This window comes from Gastrolobium bilobum, unplaced genomic scaffold (genome assembly GCF_033153095.1).
Source record: "Gastrolobium bilobum isolate Gb01-03AN ecotype WA unplaced genomic scaffold, APGP_CSIRO_Gbil_v1 utg7917, whole genome shotgun sequence".
Lineage (NCBI taxonomy): Eukaryota > Viridiplantae > Streptophyta > Magnoliopsida > Fabales > Fabaceae > Gastrolobium > Gastrolobium bilobum.
The window spans coordinates 136008-153866 of record NW_026898898.1 but is presented as its reverse complement, the minus strand read 5'-3'; the positions used below and the strand labels follow the sequence as shown (position 1 = coordinate 153866).

General features: G+C 33.1%; 3 protein-coding genes across 4 annotated transcripts; 1 reads left to right on the top strand and 2 right to left on the bottom strand.

The window, feature by feature from the left end:
* Positions 1-963: 963 nt before the first annotated feature.
* On the bottom strand, positions 964-1558 carry LOC133285201 (uncharacterized). Its single transcript, XM_061482390.1, has one exon. It carries the CDS (start codon positions 1426-1428, stop codon positions 1018-1020), a length of 411 nt encoding a protein of 136 aa, XP_061338374.1. The 5' UTR covers positions 1429-1558; the 3' UTR covers positions 964-1017.
* Positions 1559-8075: 6517 nt separating this feature from the next.
* On the top strand, positions 8076-8563 carry LOC133285200 (uncharacterized). Its single transcript, XM_061482389.1, has one exon. It carries the CDS (start codon positions 8108-8110, stop codon positions 8516-8518), a length of 411 nt encoding a protein of 136 aa, XP_061338373.1. The 5' UTR covers positions 8076-8107; the 3' UTR covers positions 8519-8563.
* Positions 8564-11385: 2822 nt separating this feature from the next.
* Positions 11386-16233, bottom strand: LOC133285155 (lipid phosphate phosphatase 2-like). 2 transcript variants are annotated; one of them, XM_061482332.1, is made up of 10 exons: positions 16157-16233; positions 15792-15930; positions 14417-14509; positions 13465-13689; positions 13278-13365; positions 13069-13178; positions 12839-12929; positions 12483-12671; positions 12314-12373; positions 11386-11819 (listed from the first exon to the last, which is right to left on the bottom strand). In XM_061482332.1, the coding sequence occupies exons 2-10, from the start codon at positions 15849-15851 to the stop codon at positions 11614-11616; spliced, it is 1122 nt and encodes a 373-aa protein (XP_061338316.1). In that variant the 5' UTR covers positions 15852-15930; positions 16157-16233; the 3' UTR covers positions 11386-11613. The 2 variants fall into 2 exon arrangements, with proteins under 2 accessions (XP_061338316.1, XP_061338317.1); XM_061482333.1 differs by lacking the exons at positions 14417-14509; positions 16157-16233 and having other exon boundaries at positions 15792-16130.
* Between the last annotated feature and the right edge of the window lie 1626 nt (positions 16234-17859).

Genomic DNA, 17859 nt, shown 5'->3' with positions numbered 1-17859 from the left:
CTATGGTGAAGATTTTTCTTGGTCAGAAAACACGCTTCGGGTTGCTGGTCTTGAGACTAACTCGAATAAAGAGAAATTAGTTTATTGGGTTTTTCCTTCGGACCCTTGGGTTAAGCTCAATGTGGATGGGTCAAGTATGAATAATGGAGAAGCTTCTGCTTGTGGGGGTGTATTTAGGAATGCTAGTGGAAGGTGGCTTGTTGGCTTTTGTAAAAATCTTGGCTGTGGTAATGTTTTGTTAGCAGAACTTTGGGGTTGTCTCCTTGGGCTTGAGATTGCATGGAGGAAAGGTTTCCGTTTTGTCTGGCTTGAAGGTGATTCCTTAGTAGCCCAGTTTTTCATAAAAAAGAAGGGTGCAGCTCTCATCATCCAGCCTCTAACTTGGTCTTGCGCATAAGGAATATGCTGGATTGGAATTGGAGGGTTAGAATTTCCCATATTCATAGGGAAGGGAATGGGGTTGCCGATTGGATGGCCTCTTTTGCCTACTCCTTTGATTGGTCTTTACAAGAGTTTGACTCGCCTCCTTCTGGTTGTCGTGACAAACTTGAAAGGGACTATGTAGGAGTAGTTTGGTCTAGGAGGTGTTCCTAGTTTCTTTTTTTGTTTTTATATTTCCTGTTTGCTTTTCAAAAAAAAAAGTAGATGTAGAAATATTTTTTTCTATTTATATATATATATATATATATATATATATATATATATATAGAGAGAGAGAGAGAGAGAGAGAGAGAGAGAGAGAATTTGATATTAAAAGCCATATAAATTATGACGGAAAGGAAATTGACAAAAAAAAAAATGTGAACATATGGCTTATATATATGAACAGATTCCAATCAAGTGCGTTCAACAATGAATATAAACAAATGTATGAAGAGAAGGAAAATTAAAAGGTGAACAATTCTTGGTGATTCCTTAACATTTTCTGCGGAAGCACATGGGAACGAAAGAAAATTTAACAGGAAGAGAAAAAAGAGAAAGAACCAAAAAAGAAACAAAACATATGAAAAAAGACAATCACATGGGATATAGTTCATGAGAAGCAACCAAGGCCTTGGAGATCTCAAAAATGAGCCTGGCCTCAAAGGCATCGCCGGTATAACCCTTAGAGACTTCACTAGCCTTCGGAATCCGTTTCCCACCAAAGATGTTGTCAGTGTCCATGGACCTCAACATAAAGTTCATATAAACATTCTTAAGCTTTGTCCACATCTTCAATGGTGACCTAACCATCCATGTCAACCTTGGAACTGCTCTTATCCTCCAAGACCTACGAGGGCTTCTTCTCAACCTTACGGTCTTCATTTTCTTTCCACCGTTGTTGTTGTTGTCGCCGCCGCCGCCATCGAGGCGCTGGTAGCGCCGCCTTCTCCATGACCTCTTTATGCCACCGTAAGTTGGCTTAGGCAGTAGTGAATCAACTTCCATAGCTTTTCAAGAGCTTGAAGTTGATGGAGATGGAGGTGAGCTTCTCTTCTTTGTTTATAGAAGTAAATTACTCCTGTTTGCATCAGGCATTGCACGTTGGAGGATTTAAAGGGATTTGCTTTTGAAAAAATAAAATAAAATAAAGAAGTCAAGAAACTACGCTTTGACCTGAGATGGTGGGTGTGACCGTCTGAGTCAACATGTGCAACATAGCATTTTCTTCCTAACAATTTTTATTCTAATAAACTCCTATTTCCAATATATATTTATCTATCTATATTTTTTTCATAGTAAACTTTGATTGAGAGACAACTAAAATAATTAGCTAAACGTGATAAGGTCATAATACCACGGGTGTGTCCTTAAGGTTGCTTGAGCTGAATTTAATATTTTGGTCTCCACTGATGCAAAAGTTTAAAACATGTATTAATTAAATACTTGACTGTTAAATGAAAAATTTATTGTTACGAGCATGAAATTTAAATGGCTAGTGCAACCCATGGTAAGATAACAAGTATTATTATATGGGCAGATCGAAGCAAGGGTGAATATTTTTAAAGCATGAAATTCATTTTATTCATTTATTTGCGGTGTACGTCAAATTAAATAACTTTATTCATGAGTGCAACACGAAGACACGAGATTGCAAGCACCTGATCAGCACCTAGAAATTGAATCAGGAAAAGTAATATAAAAAAACGCATGTATCTAGAAGTTTGACTGCTCTTGAATGTGTTAGATTACTTATTAATCCGCCGAACACACATCAGACCCTGTTTTTATTTATTTATTTATTTTTGAAAACTAGAAAAGCCGCCTTGTTTTTGTCCTTATCTTGACAGTGTGTTGCTGGTTGACAAAATTTAAAAAGCAACATATTTCTTAATTACACTTACAAATTTTATGCAGAAATCTCATGTAATGTGATGTCAGAAACAAAAGGAAGAAAAAATTATACATACTGATCAGTCCAGTAACAGTTGGACTGAGGCTGATCACAAGATAAAAGATATTGATGAAGAGAAGTGTTGTTGAAAAGAGGGTTGGTGAGATGATGTACTGCTTGGTGAGATGGTTGATTCGGTCCGTCTGGATTTTGTGCAATTTGAGAAGACCGCAAGATATTCCAAAGCTCAAATCAGTTCTGAGTTTAATATGGTTAAAGTATTCAAGGATAGATAATTTTAAGTGCTCTGAAGCCTCTCCATTTATAGTGGAAGGGTGTCTTGTTTCCAGGGGTGTTCATAAACCGATTCAAGCCGATTTAAACCGCAAAAATCGAACCGAAAAATCGAAAACCGAAATAACTGAAAACCGAAAAAAATTACTGGATTGGATCGGTTTTCGGTTTTGATGTTGAAAACCGATCCAATCCAAACCGATCCAAACTTTTTTTTACCAAATTATACCTATTACCTATCCCAAATAATAGCCGGCCCAAAGTTTTAAACTCACTCGTGCGTTAGCCCATCAGTTTTAAACCCACCCAAAGTTCTAAATCTAATCCATCCAAACTCACTTTTGCCGTCCTCTTAGTCTCTCACTCTTCTCAGTCACTCACGCTCTGGCACCAGTAGCATATCTCTTTCTTCTCCAAATTCAACGTTTGTCTCTTCCGTTAAACAACCAAATAAACATATAACAAAGGTACTATAACACTTGATTTTATTTGCATCAAGGGAATGATAAAGGTATAGCAAAGCAGATTTCTAAATTTCTTCCCGTTATTCGTGTGATGAAGCAATAATATTTTCCTTCATTTTTCGTTGGTTTCAAACAATCGCTTTTTATTTTGTGTGGCTGTGACATAACGTTTTTAAGATCTCTCGTGTTCTCTGCAGTTCTTCTGCTTCTAATCCATGTGAACCAATTCTGATAACCGTTTCACGTAATCTTTGATTTTGTGTGGCTGTGACATAATCTTTGAGCCTTTAACTGATGTACAAGACATGTGAACCAATTCTGATAACCGTTTGAATTTTGAAATGTTTTGAAACATCATCACTTTTTTAAAAATAATTCTTTTAAGTTTTGTTTTTTTGGTTTTTCAAAAAACCGAAAACCGATCCAATCCAAACCGAAAAAAATTGGATCGGATTGGATCGGATTTGAAAAAAAATTCAAACCGATCGGATGATGTAATGACCAAACCGAAGGAATTGGATCGGATGGTTTTTTGCTTCAAAACCGATCCAATCCAGACCGCGAACACCCCTACTTGTTTCATACCGCCTTTCGAATGGTGGAGAATTATGATATCCTTTTACAAGCTATTCCTTGAGCAAGAAGCGTATAATCAAGCTAGTTTTGATAGATGTAGCGGCGAGTTAGTGTTGACAATAATTTATTGGATTTATCATGTAGAGGTCAAGTTGTCAGAAGAAGCTGCTGATCTTGACAATGATGTTTTCTTATATTCGAAGTCATTCTGGTTGTCAACTTGGCCAAACGCCCATGGTTCATACATGTGATAATGATTTAATTTTTTTTTAATTTTTTAATTATAATTGAAATTTATAAGATTTAAAAAATTTAAAAGGAAAATAAAAATTTATAAGATTTTAAAAAATTATATAACTTTTATCAAATACTTAAAATTACAAGAGTAAATAATTTTTTTAATAAATTCACGTATTTAATAAATCAGGGTTATTAAGATTTAGAGTATAATTTATATTGATGTAAAATTATCTTAATCCTTTAAAAATTGTTATTATGAAGAAAATAATTTTTATAATTTATTTATTTGAAAAGTAATATAAAAAGTGATTTACAAAAATATTACTTTATTACAAAATAGTTAAACCTGATATATATATATATATATATATATATATATATATATATATATATATATATATATGCTAATTCGTTATGATATAAATCTAACATATATTTCTGAAAGTCATACTAGCTATATTTTCATCAAATTTATAAGAATATTACAGTATTTCAAATTATTGTTTATAAGGATTATGGAGCTTAAATAAATTCAACCGTTGTCATCCACGTACGACAGAAGTCTTATAAGAAATTATTCTTTTTAAAAGAATATATACAATAATACAAACCGGAGTATAAAAAATATATAAAGAAAAGATTTTATAACAGTTATGTTGTAGGAAAAGTGAAGTGATCATATTCATATTATAAAGATTCGTATTTTGTGTCTTAGGTTTTTTTTTTTTTTTTTTTTTTTTGCTTCAAAAAATATGATGCCACAAAATATTGTGTGTATAAAAAACTATCTATTTTTCCGGTTACATGTAAGATATAAATCCATAAAGAAATTATTTCCATTTCTCAGTCTTTTTCGTCTCTTTTTCGGAGCGACGTAATCCCTGACGTTGTCCACCTCCTTTATCTTCTTATCACCTCTCTTTCTTTTTCCACCTTCTTTCTTTGAATATTCCCACCACTTGTAGTTTATGACTTTAATCTACATCTTAGCAGCAATACATGCACAAGAAATTTATATAGTCAAAACAACCTTTTAAAATTCTTTTATTATTTAATATTAAAATATATTTAATAATTAGAATAATTATTTAGAAATCTGATTAGAAAATTTAAAATAACTCATATATATATGGGAAATGACACTCTTGTGATATTGGGAAAAAAAGTTATCTTATGTCAACTATTATAACTATGTATTTCGGGAGGTTTATAGGTATAATATTAAAGTTCTTTTTTTCTCTCTTAGAAGTTGTCAGCTGACGTGGGAGAGAGAAAAAAATATTTTTAATATTATAATTATGTATTCTCCGGAGTACATAATTATAATAGATGACATAAAATAAATTTTTTTTAGCAACATAAGAAAAAATGGACCCTATATATATTAAAAAAATTGTACATAATTATTTCATATTGTGCTCGTCAAAAACAAAAAAAATACCACAATAGGGCTTTTTTATAACCTTAAAATTGGATAATAAATTTTTTTTTTTTTTGAAAATTTTTCAATCGGTTCATCGCTTCGCGACTAGTTCGATTCGGGACGGATCCAGGATTAAGGCTTTAAACCCCTCCCAAAGGTGGTACTGGGGAGCATCCCAAAGGTGGTACTGGGAGCATGTGTTCAATCCTCCCCAGTACCACCTTTGGGAGGGGTTTAAAACCTTAATCCTGGACTCGCTTCGAATCAGATTAATCGTGAAGTGATAAATCGATTGAAAAATTTCCAAAAAAAAAAAAAAATTGGATAACCCTAAGTCACGCTTGTGGTTAAATTAATTTGATTTATAAGCTTTAAAAATGCCATTGAAATGTAAACAGTAAATAAAAAAAATCTTAACAAGAGTAATCTTTTTATAGCAAAAGACATTTTTTAATAATAATTGTTTTAAAATTTTAATTTATTATTATATAACAAATTATTCTTACATAATGAAAAGAATTTGACTATAATAATAAAATTTTAAGAAATTAAACTCTTTTAATAATATTGATATAAATATGTTCTAGATTTATAATATAATTTTTTTAACCAAAAATAATAATATAATTTTTTTTTTGTAAATAATAATAATATAATTTTGTGTGTGTAGAATTCTACATCCTTGGCTCCAGGGTGGACCTACACAGGGGCTAGGCCCGCTCCCTAAAATCTGAAAATATGTTCTATTATATGAGAGCTTTTTTGATGCTGTAGGAGCAAGATGTTACCTTTCAAAAATAGAAAAGGGAAGAGATTGAAAGAAAATTATGAAAAAAAGGAGATTTAAATGAAATCACTTTTTTTTATTTTGGAAAAAGAACCACCCAAATTCAGTGGTCTTGAAACATTAAAAATTCTCTCCTACTATATATACGATATACAATATGATATGGGAAAAACAAAATTTTGAAAGTGTTTTTAAAAAGTGAAAGATAAGCGATGTTATTCATAAGAAAAATGCTCAATCGTTTATTGCAACTAATTGGAGATAACTATTATTTACTAGATTCAAGATGCCAGCATATATGTCAGGTTTTGTTCTTGGTCTGCTATCCTCTCCAATCAATGTGGAAAGCTAGCTTTTCAGCTGTATACAAAAAAGAATGCAGTTAGTAATGCACAATTACTCTACCTATCAAATTTGTCTAGAATTTGATTTTATATTGATTGATTATCTAATTTTCTTTTTATAATCATTTAAAAATTTGTACATATTGTCATGTCAGAACTTAGGAGAAGAGTAATTAAGTTTTGATTTTGTTGGCAAAGAAAAAAGGCTTTGTACTATTTATCAGTTATTAATTGGGACCAGATGCTAAAAATAAATAAGATGTTAATTAATTTAATGGTTCTACTAAATAATAGCTAATTGAGAAAAATAAGATTACGAAGAAATCAAAGAAAATGCAATTATAATACCAGAAGGCATAAAGGTAAATAATAAAAATTTGATGGTAAAAATAAAATATAGGATCCTAAGGCTAGTTCTGTATTGGAATAAATGGTGCATTGGACCACACTCATCGGAGGCAAGAAATTATGATACATTTGATGAAAATTATAGCAAAATTTTTTATATCTAAAATAATTCTATAATTTTATTAGGTTCTTTCTAGAAGGTATTTTTGTATTCTTAGCGCGATCATAACTTACGAATTCTATATGATATCCTTGGTTCATCATAACTTTTGTGAATGATTCAACATCTCAAGGTTGTCCACGATTCATATTTCATGACAGTTCATGCATCCTTGCAAACAATTATAGTCATCACACATCATGGAATATAGATCAAATTAAGAATCATACTTTTCACCTGATAATTTATATGTATCATAATTTTTATAATTATATAGTCTATAGTTTAATTTTGTTTTATTAAAATTATTAAAGATGCAATGTAAAGCTATTCACGTATTTTCACTTAACAATTTATACTTTAATTTGCGGTAGTAAGTTGACAAGAATATGGAACAAATAGTGTTGGTGTTAGACCTATAGTAAAAATGAAGTCAAATACCTAATATTTAAAAGAAAAAGAAAAAGAAAAAGAAAAAAGAAACTCAAGTACCCAAAAGGAGAGAACTAGGAAAATACTTCTGCTTTCCTCGTTTGTTAAAAACATAAAAAAGAGAGTGAGTTTCCATCATAATTTAATGGGAGAAGAACTTCTCCTGCTGATAAGTTCTCTCTCTTCCAATAGAGACAAGAAAATGCAGAAAGAAAGTAAAATAAGGAATGAGAAAATAAAATATGCAGCCCCACTTGTTATTTGTATCTGCAGCAAAGTGTTATTTTTTTGTGTGTGACACAAGACATATATAACCCTAATATAATTGAGGAAAATGTGTTTTTCATATTGCATGAGACATTATTTCATGCAACAAATAAAAAAGTGAATGAGACCCATCTTTTTTCTTTCTCTCTTTTTTCAAAGTGAACCCTACTTACTTTTTTGTGTGTTGCATGAAATAGTTTTATCTTATGCAACTTGAGAAAAATCAAACCCTATAATTGATGGAAGGGAAAAACTATTGGTGCTGTTTGTTCAGTACTCATGACAAGGACCACCTCGGGACAAAGTCGTTTGTTGACTTTCTTCCTCAAAAGCAGCCACATTGAGCAAATTAAATTTAGTATTTTAAGAGTACGGATTTCTGGTTTCTCTTATATGTAATATGGTTGAAGTAGCAAAGCCTAGTGCAAGCACAATCTATTCACTCTAATAAGCAAAACATGGAAATTGAGTCACTATTGCCTAAGAGAACCTATGGTGGCATAAAGAGGTACTGGAGAAGGAGGCACTATCAGCCTCTCAACCGGAGTGGAAAGAAGATGAAGATCATACGGTTGAAAAGAAGCCCACGTAGGTATTGGAGGATCAGAGCAATACCAAGGCTGAGATGGTTGATGAGTTCACCATTGAAGATGTTGACAAAACTTAAGAATGCTTATATGAACTTTATGTTGAGGTTGGCTGGTAACATAGGCGCCATGAACACTGATAGTGATAACATCTTTGGTGTGAAACGGATTCCAAAGGCTCGTCAAGTGTATAAGGGTTATTCCCGTGATGCATTTGATGCCAGGCTCATATTTGAGATTTCCAAGACCTTGGTTGCTTCTCATGAACTCTATCCCATGTAAATTGTTTTCTTTAATTAATTCTCTGTTTTTCTTCTTCTTAATGTCTAATGTAAAATTTTTATATTTAGCAATGAAAGGGTTATAATTAGGACATCTGATCAAACTTCTCATCCATGTTATGGTTGCTTGGATTCGATTCTCAAATAAGTTGATTGGCTTGGAGTGGCACATTTTATAATTAATTTTAATGGTCGATCTAGCTACTTACAATCTAATAATTCTAGTTAAATAGAAGTAATTAATTAATTAATAGATGTAATTCAATTCATTAGGGCCAAATAAATCAATAATTAAAATTGAGTGTAAGAATATTTACATCTATATTAAAATAAATTGTTCTTGATTAATTGAAAAAAAATATATATGTATTCAAAAATTCTTTATAAAAATATAAGGAAAATTTTGTATTTTAAATGACACAAGGACAAAAAAGATAAATATCCACAAAAAAGCACGACTTTATGTTATTTTAAGTAAAATAATTGCATTTTTGTGGATATTTATCTTTTTTCTCTTTCACAATACTCTTTCTTTCTCTCTTCTCTTTATTTTGGGGAAGAGAAAGAAGATAAATATTCGTAAAATACAATTGTTTCACTTGAAATGATATAACATATGATAAACATTCTTTCCAAAATGAAAAATGTTATATTTATTATCATTTTAGCCTTACTACTTTTACTATCAGATTAGTTACTGTTGAATTTTTTAGTTGTTAATTTCAAATTAATCCAATAATAAACCAATAAAATACTAAGCTTAAAATGATATTAAGTATAACTGCTTTAAAAAAAAAAAAACAATTTTCCTTAAAATTTAAACACAGCTGCACTAAATATTCTATTGGCTCCTTGTTGGGCTGGTGAGGCAGAAAGTTATAAACATACCCAAACATTAGAAGTTAGAAATCCTATCCATTCGCAGCCACCGTAACAACCCTTTGTTTTTGTCCTAATTTTCTACGCAATGGAAACCAAAGCTGATGCTGACTCATTCTGGACTTGGAATGACAACAACAGCAGCAGCAGCAACCAGCACAAATTCTCAGTGACCAAGTTCCTTGGAAACAAACCCCACAAACCTCAAACATCAGTGTTGGGTCCTGGCTTTGGTGCTGGGATCGGGTGCGGCGCGGGTATAGGCTTCGGTTTGGTTGGTGGCTTAGGGTATGGAGGGTGGCCCTTCAACCACCTTAACCTCGTTTTTGGTTTGGGAATGGGTTGTGGGTTAGGTGTTGGGTTCGGGTTCGGCCAAGGATTTGGATACAATTTTGCTCTCCAGACCCGTAAGGCTAGAAAATCCAAGAAAGATTTTTCAGATTCCAACAAAACAATTGTTATTCAGATATGATACTACATGTTGTTGCAATTTTCATTTTTGCTTTGTTTCACGAATTTTTTCTTGTTATTGCATTGTTTCTGCTTTTGTTGTTGAATTGTGAAAATTGACACATTTGATTGTCCTACGGCGCACCAAATTTGTAATATGAGATGCTTTATTTGATTTAATTCATAATGTGAAACTCATATGAGCATTACAATGTCAATGTCTTCTGTTTACATTGAATTAATTCAGTTTGGAACTCCATGTGCATCGAGTATGAGTACTAAAGATTTACTCCACTTAAAGGTCTGTTTGGAACACCTGATGATAAAGAAGATAGGATAGGATAACTTATCATATTCTACTTTTATCTTTTAGCTTATCCTGTTGTCTCATTTTATCCTATCCAATACATGATTTCTTATCTTACGGGGAAGTTGGGTTAGGATTCAACAGGATAGGAAACCAATATTGGATACCCAATTTATTATCACGTTACCCAATATATTACCACGCGCTACCCAATATATTGTATTTATTGCATTATATTTTGTTTTTTCTTTCTCTTTTCTTCTTCTATATAATCTTATGATATTGCTAATCAGGTGCTCATCAAACACAGTATATGATATAGGCTTATCAGCCCCATATCATATCATATCCTACCCTTATTTTATCATGTCCACCAAACAAGTCTTTAAAGATGGCACAAACATCTCAATAATTTATATCCTTGTACTAGTGTAGAGTAGTTTATTGTTTATATATTTGTAAATGTAGGCCTAAAGCATTGAGGTACAACATAAATAAAAAAGCAAAAGAAAAAGAAAAGGAAAACTACTTGCAAGCTTTATGCATACAAATACCTAATACCACTCCCTGTCAAACAAATGCCTACAACTTGCTCCCTTTGTTTTTAAAAATATGTTGTATAAAGATGATTGCATGTCAAGCAAGTTTTTGAAGGCTGTAATTCTGTAAACACTTGTATTGTGGCATTTTTAGGATTATCAAAATGAAAGAGAAAAAATTGTGATTAATGTTAATGTTGAAGATTTGTAACTTTATCATCAAAAGTTGTGTTATAATCTTATTTACGGTGAAATCTATCTCTTATCATATACTGATATAAACATTTTGGGTCAAACTACATTAAATTTATGTGATTTTGGGTACGATAGTTTTTTCCCCCCTTTAATTATTTTTTAACCAGATAGAAAAAGAGATGTAATATAATATTCCTTTACAACAATATTCAATCAAATTAAAACAATTAGGCATAGTTTGTCATCATCAAAAGTTATAAGGTCAGAAGGGAAATCGGGTCTGATAGAAACTAAAATATTGGGGAAAAAACCCATGGAGATTCTTATATACCTCGTATCATTGTTATATTAATCAAAATACAATTGATCCAAACATACCAATTCCTAATTTTCAAATATCTTGATAACACTATAATTTTTGTTTTATTTTTCAGGATGAAATTATGTTTCAATAACTCGGCTGTCCGGGATATCTATCTATAGAGGATCTTCGATCAAAATATTTCGTATTTCCTCATATCCACAGATTCGCAAATAAAGAAATAACAGAGGTTGTCCCAAATCTAACTCTTGTATGCTTCATATTTTTTAAAGATGGCGGTGACTAAATGAGAAGAAATTCATTCAGCAAAATGTGTTAGTCAGTTTTAAATCCTGGTTAAATCCTAGGACACCTAACATATGTCATATGATTCACAAAGAGCAAAATCATGTGATGTACAGATTTTATCCCCTCCCAGATTCAATTTCATCCAATGTAGAAGTATGATCACGTGATAAAGTTAACCCCAGACACCCATGGTGACTTTGTCCCTCTGGGTTCTCAACCTGAGTCTCTGTTAACTGGTCTTGACCAGCATTTTGAGCATTAGGAGCTTGTCTCATCCCTCTTGATTCTTCCAACATACTAAAATAAGCATAAGGTCCCCAGCCTGCAGAGAAAAACAATACATATAGAGAGCATCAAATGATTGGCAGCATGCTTCATAACAGATACAAATTTATCAGCTTGGTAATTTTTAACAAGAAATTATTTAAAGTGAGTCATGATTAATTGTTTACTAAGAATAGAAGCTTAACTTCAAATTGATTTAACCATAAACAAATGTCAATTCTGAGCAATGGTTCTTTCCCTGGCAATAAATGTAAATTCTGTGCTCACTTCCCATTGTTATAATACAAACATGTAAAAGCCCTAACCAAATAGCTAATAACGCAGGCAAAATTCTTTGTATTGATGACTCCCACACCTAGATACGTGGTTGGTATCTAGAATCCAAACCTCTACGAAAGATGTATCATCAGAAGAAAAGTTCAAAGCATATGTGAACAGAATATCAATGCACAGAAAGACATACAAACTAGCATGTGTCAATAAGTTATACTACATACTAAGTCGTCTAACAGAATCTGCATTGAAGCATACCTTCAGAATGATAAGGAGGAGGAAAAAACTGCAAATAGCAAAACATAGCTACTATAAGCCCTGAAAGAAAAAAATTTACATAGTCAACAACAGTGGTAAGTTCTTTTATTGGGTTGAACAGGAGGCCTAGTTAATTAATGACTAATTTACATATTAAAGATGAACCAACCTAAAAGACCTCCGGCAAACACGTCCTCCCAGTGGTGCCAATAGTCATCAACTCGAGAAATGCCAACAAGTGATGCAAAAAGTAGTGGTAGAAAAACAATGCAAAGTTTTGCAACATGGCCTGTGCGATCAAATGCTTTTATTTTTCCAGATAAGTATAACGATAAAAACCCCAGACCAGCAAATGACCCTGCATACAAATTGAAATTATTTGATAAACATGCTTTGAGTTAAACTAATTCCACCATCCATTTCTCTTGAAACTAAATTACAGCAAAGTTATGACTTATGAGCATGGCAAAACCAGTCTTTTTTTAGACATTTATATAAACAGCATATAAAATAAATGCTACGTACACGAAGTATGGCCACTTGGGAAACTCTTATGTCCTTCCTTTATGACATTCTTGTCACCATGACAAATGACATTTCCCCATTTATCATAAACCTGACAAGAAGCCGTTAATCATTAAATACGCCTGCTATTAAGAATCAATAGAATTGATAAACATAAACTTGCCTGCACTGGAGGACAAAATCGTTCATACAAAAAAGAAATGTAAACCTAACATTCAAGGACGACTTACATCCTTTCCATCTGGAAAACATCGCCAGAAGAAGTCAGGTCGAGGTCGGCCTACTGCATTTTTTATTGCTTCAGTAATTACTCCTGTTATTAAAATGGAGAACAATAGACCTGTGCCAGCAAACAATTTCCTGTCACAATTTTTAACTGTTCCATTTTAGCAAATAGAATATGCTTCATAGTAATTAAATACATGAGGGGAGTTAATACCCAGTATGGCATGATGAAGATCATAGATATCTCTCCTTCGGATATAGACAACAAGAAAGATCACCATAGGCAATAAAACTGAATACATCTAACCATGACAAAATAGTAACAACAAGATAACCATGTTAACGTAATTATTAAAGAAAAAATACATTTGCCCAAGTTATGTCTGAAGCAGTAAACTTACAGGAACAGCCCAAAAAGGAACTGTATTACTCTTCAGGGGATATTTGAGATCAGTCATCATATCCTTCCCAACAAAACGATAGAAAGGATGGATAATGTATAGGATGATATCAATCAACACAAGGAGCAATAGTATAAGCCAATCATGCTTGTGTGTTCTCGCAACTGAATATCCATGAGAACTCATAGTATGTGAACCTAGCTGGACTTCCGTCGTCCTGAATTCCTAGGGCAGACAAAAACCACAATTGAGATTAGGAGTAGTCAGAAATGAACATGTTATCCTTCTCTCATAAACACCAACAGATGTCCATCATGTATATATAACAAAAAACAAACAACCAAATTTAATAAAAGATGAGTCATCCCCAGCAAAATTTGCATTGTTGGCATTATGTTGTATATCTACATGTACTGATACAAGGGTAAGGCAATTAAAGGCATTATGTTGTATATCTACATGTACTGATACAAGGGTAAGGCAATTAAACCCTAGTAGATTTGTTCCATGAATATAATGTGAATTAGAACATTTAAAGAAAAGACGGAAGTCCATCAGGAAAGTGGGCTGGTTCTTAGAAAAGACAATATTGATAGAGTTAGACAGGGAATGCCTTCACTACTAAAAAATCAATAAGCATTTCAAAAGTTGCCTGAGTGCTATGTCTAGGAAGGAGCTCAAAAAACATTGTGAACAACCCGATTCAACTATACTCTAGTAATTTACAGCAGTTGAAAAGTGCTGACAGAAAGCAGCAGTTATACAGACAGTATTATTATACTTAAATGATTATTAAACTGAAGGTCAATACCTCTGCCACAATTACTTGTCCAAGAAAATACTAGAAACAGGTTATGTACTCATATATATCTTCTCGAAGCCAATATTTTAATGGCCAAGCCTGAAGAATCTACTTTAGGTATTCAAGAAAAATCTCAATTAGATTGTATACCTCTTCATTCTTTGTGTCTATCAATGGAAAACTAATGGATGAAAAGTGGGCACCAGTCACAGCAGAGATTCCCAGCCTCCTCATTGATAAATCCTAGGTAACCCCAAAGAAAGCAATTTCAGGGACAAATATCTTGAAAGTACCCTGATTTGCTTTGCTTCTCTTTAAACTTTTAGCTGTTGTCTTTCTAAAGACACAAGTGATATCTATTAAAGTTAAACAAAGCTGCAAAATATCCAAATTAGGGACCTAGCAAGTCCTCTATGTGTAATTCACAACTATCTTAAGTATTACTTAAATTTTAAATCTTTATTTTCAGCATGAATGCCAGCATCTCTGGCTACATATGCAAGAGCATGTGTCCATCGTAAGTGTGCAAACAGTAAACACACGTAAAGACCAACTAGGTTCAGGATTCAGGAAAATCATCTCAAAACAAGAAAAAGAATTGAATTTAATCTACAATGGTGTAAGCTTCAAAGTTAAGCCAATCAATCAAAAACAGATTACACAGCCTGCTTAAGTGGAAATGATACAGAAGGCATATTGGCTCTATCCTTAAGTATAAAAGGGCCAAGAGAGGAATAAAGCGTCGGTTGACATGAATCACAATTCTAATGAAAGAGATAGATAGTTCAAAAGAGTTATGAGCCCAAGCCAAGAATTCATTTATCAAATCAGCAGCTTTAAATTAAATGAACTGACATGACTAAACAAAAAGCATGCCTGCATTAGCTTATATTCGTCATATAAAGATCATAGCACAATGAACTAAAGGCATGCAATTGATTAATCATCTATTTTCTATTTTAATAAACTAAGTGTAGCCAGAAAAAGGACAATATCACACAGATACTTATGTCAACCACAAACATCAGCCGCACATGCTCTCACAATACACCTGATCACTCTTTTATAGTTTATACATACTCTTATCAATTTGCAAAAAGTTGGCTCTTACATGGAATTATCTGTTCTGATTTTGCATCTTAGAGTTATCTCACAAGAGACTCTATGGAAACAGTCCCAAAAAAGAATTATCCATCATAAGACAAGCATGGCATGTACATCCTAGCAGTTGCAACTATATTTAAAACATGGATTATCATACAGACCCATCCCCATCAAGATGTGGACAAGCTATATTATACCCCAAATATATATATATACATCTAATTTATAACTTGATACCATGAATCACAGCTTCAAGTTCTGATTTTTAGAGTCTCAAGCCAGTATCCAGAGATATATAACATTCAACAAAGTATAAAAATGCATGCCCATGTGAAGATGAAGTAAAAGAAGAAATGTGTAAATGAGAGTGAAGAAGAACGAAGTTGTTGAAAGAGAAGGAAGGGATGCTTAAGGCACTGACCTGAAAGCGAGTCCTAATAGAGTGAAAACGAAAAAGGGATCTTAAATCCCACCAAGCCATTGTGTGAAGCAACCAAAACCACTAAAAGGAACACACACGCACAGAGAGTAACTGGTATATTATATCCCTCAAATGAGACCTGCAAATTAAGTTAAAGATAAAGGGGTTGCAGAGAAATGGCACAGGAAAGCAAAGCAAAGCAAAGCAAAGCAAGTGGGTTCAATTTCAGTTTCAATTTGTGTTCACATGAGAAAAGATGCAATGCAACAGTTTTAACGTGAGGTGCAGACAAACAGTCTAACAGAATAAGAATAAGTGAGAGAAAAAGTGATATATTCGACACCATAAGATTAAGCAGCGTTTACCTGATGAGTAAAGGCACTTGCTTTAGCAGGGAAACTGGAATTCCAATACCCAGTTCGGTCACATCATCACGTTATGCAGAGGCACCGTAAGAAAAAAAAAAAAAAAAGACACATGTAGCAAGTTGAGGCTCCTCAATTATTGCACTAATATGAGTGTTTTTTTTTTATGTGTCAGAAAAATTTATCCGTAGGATATAGGGGTGAAACTGGCCGGGCCGACTTACAGGAGTCTACGGCTCGGCCTATGTCAGGTCAGACCTGACCTAATATATTTCGCAAAATAGGCCGAGTTTGGGTTATGAAAAAACTTGTTTAATAAATAGGCCATAGACCGACTTTCACAAGGCCTGGCTTATAAACCTACAGGCCGGCCTATATTGTACTATTTGTTTTAAATAAAATAAAATAGAATAAGTATGCCTTGAAAAAAAAACAAGACATATAAATTTAATCAATTGTAATTATTTAAAACTCAATTATATTTTAATAGAAATCTGACTTTATTTCTCATTGCACCTTGAGGAAACAATATCTCAACATATTAGATTATGTATATGAATATATTAAAAGGTTTTTGGGAGAGCTTATACTTACTACAAGCATCATGATGTGTTCGTTGGATTCATGTAGTTATTTTAATTTACATAGTATGAATTTGTTTGTTGGAGCTGATGAAATATATGTTATTTAGTTTGAGCATTTTGCTTTTGAAGGTGACTTAAATGCAGATTATGATGAATTTTGTTGTGATTCATGATTCTGTTTGAACGTTGAAATTGTGATTTTTGGTTTAGCAACAAAATTTGAGTATTTTGTGAAGTTGATTCATGGTTCTACTTGGAAGTTAAAAATTAACAGGCTAATGGGCTAGGCCGGACCATTTGTTTTTTTATAAACGAGCCAAGTCAGACTAACAGTTAGACTTGTACTAAGCTTGGGCCAGGCTAAATTAATTTTTTTTGGCATAGACTTAAGCTTTTCAGGGCAAAACTTAGCCCAGCCCAGCCCACTTTCACCCCTAGTTGTTGGGAATGGTACGGGGAGCCCAAAACCCATTACAAGGGATACAACCATGGGCCAAGCGATAAACCACAATAAGTGGGCCGACACCACATTTTAACCCAAAACCTTAAGGCTGTAGGTTTATGGGTCTTTTTGCACTTATATGGTCATCACTTGGTCTAGGTCTAGCCAATGTGGTACTTCATTACAACTCATACTTGAATACTTCTAACATCTTCCCCTCAAGTATGAGACCCAACATCATGCTCCCCCTTAAGGGCAACTTCTGCGGAAGTCTTTGTTCTTTAAGTATTGGAGTCACATTAGCCTTCTGCGGAGGCCTTGAAACATCACCATCTCTGAATACCCAGCCCAGCCAAACCTTTGATACCACTGTTGGGAATGGTACGGGGAGCCCAAAACCCATTGCAAGGGATACAACCATGGGCCAAGCGATAAACCACAATAAGTGGGCCGACACCACATTTTAACCCAAAACCTTAAGGCTGTAGGTTTATGGGTCTTTTTGCACTTATATGGTCATCACTTGTCTAGAATATCTTCCACATATTTATTTTGAGAAATAAAAATTCCATCACTTGATTGTGCTACACTTATGCCAAGAAAGTATGCATCATACCAAGATCAGTCATTTCAAACTCATTCATCATAGACTTTTTAAATTCTTCAAACATAACATC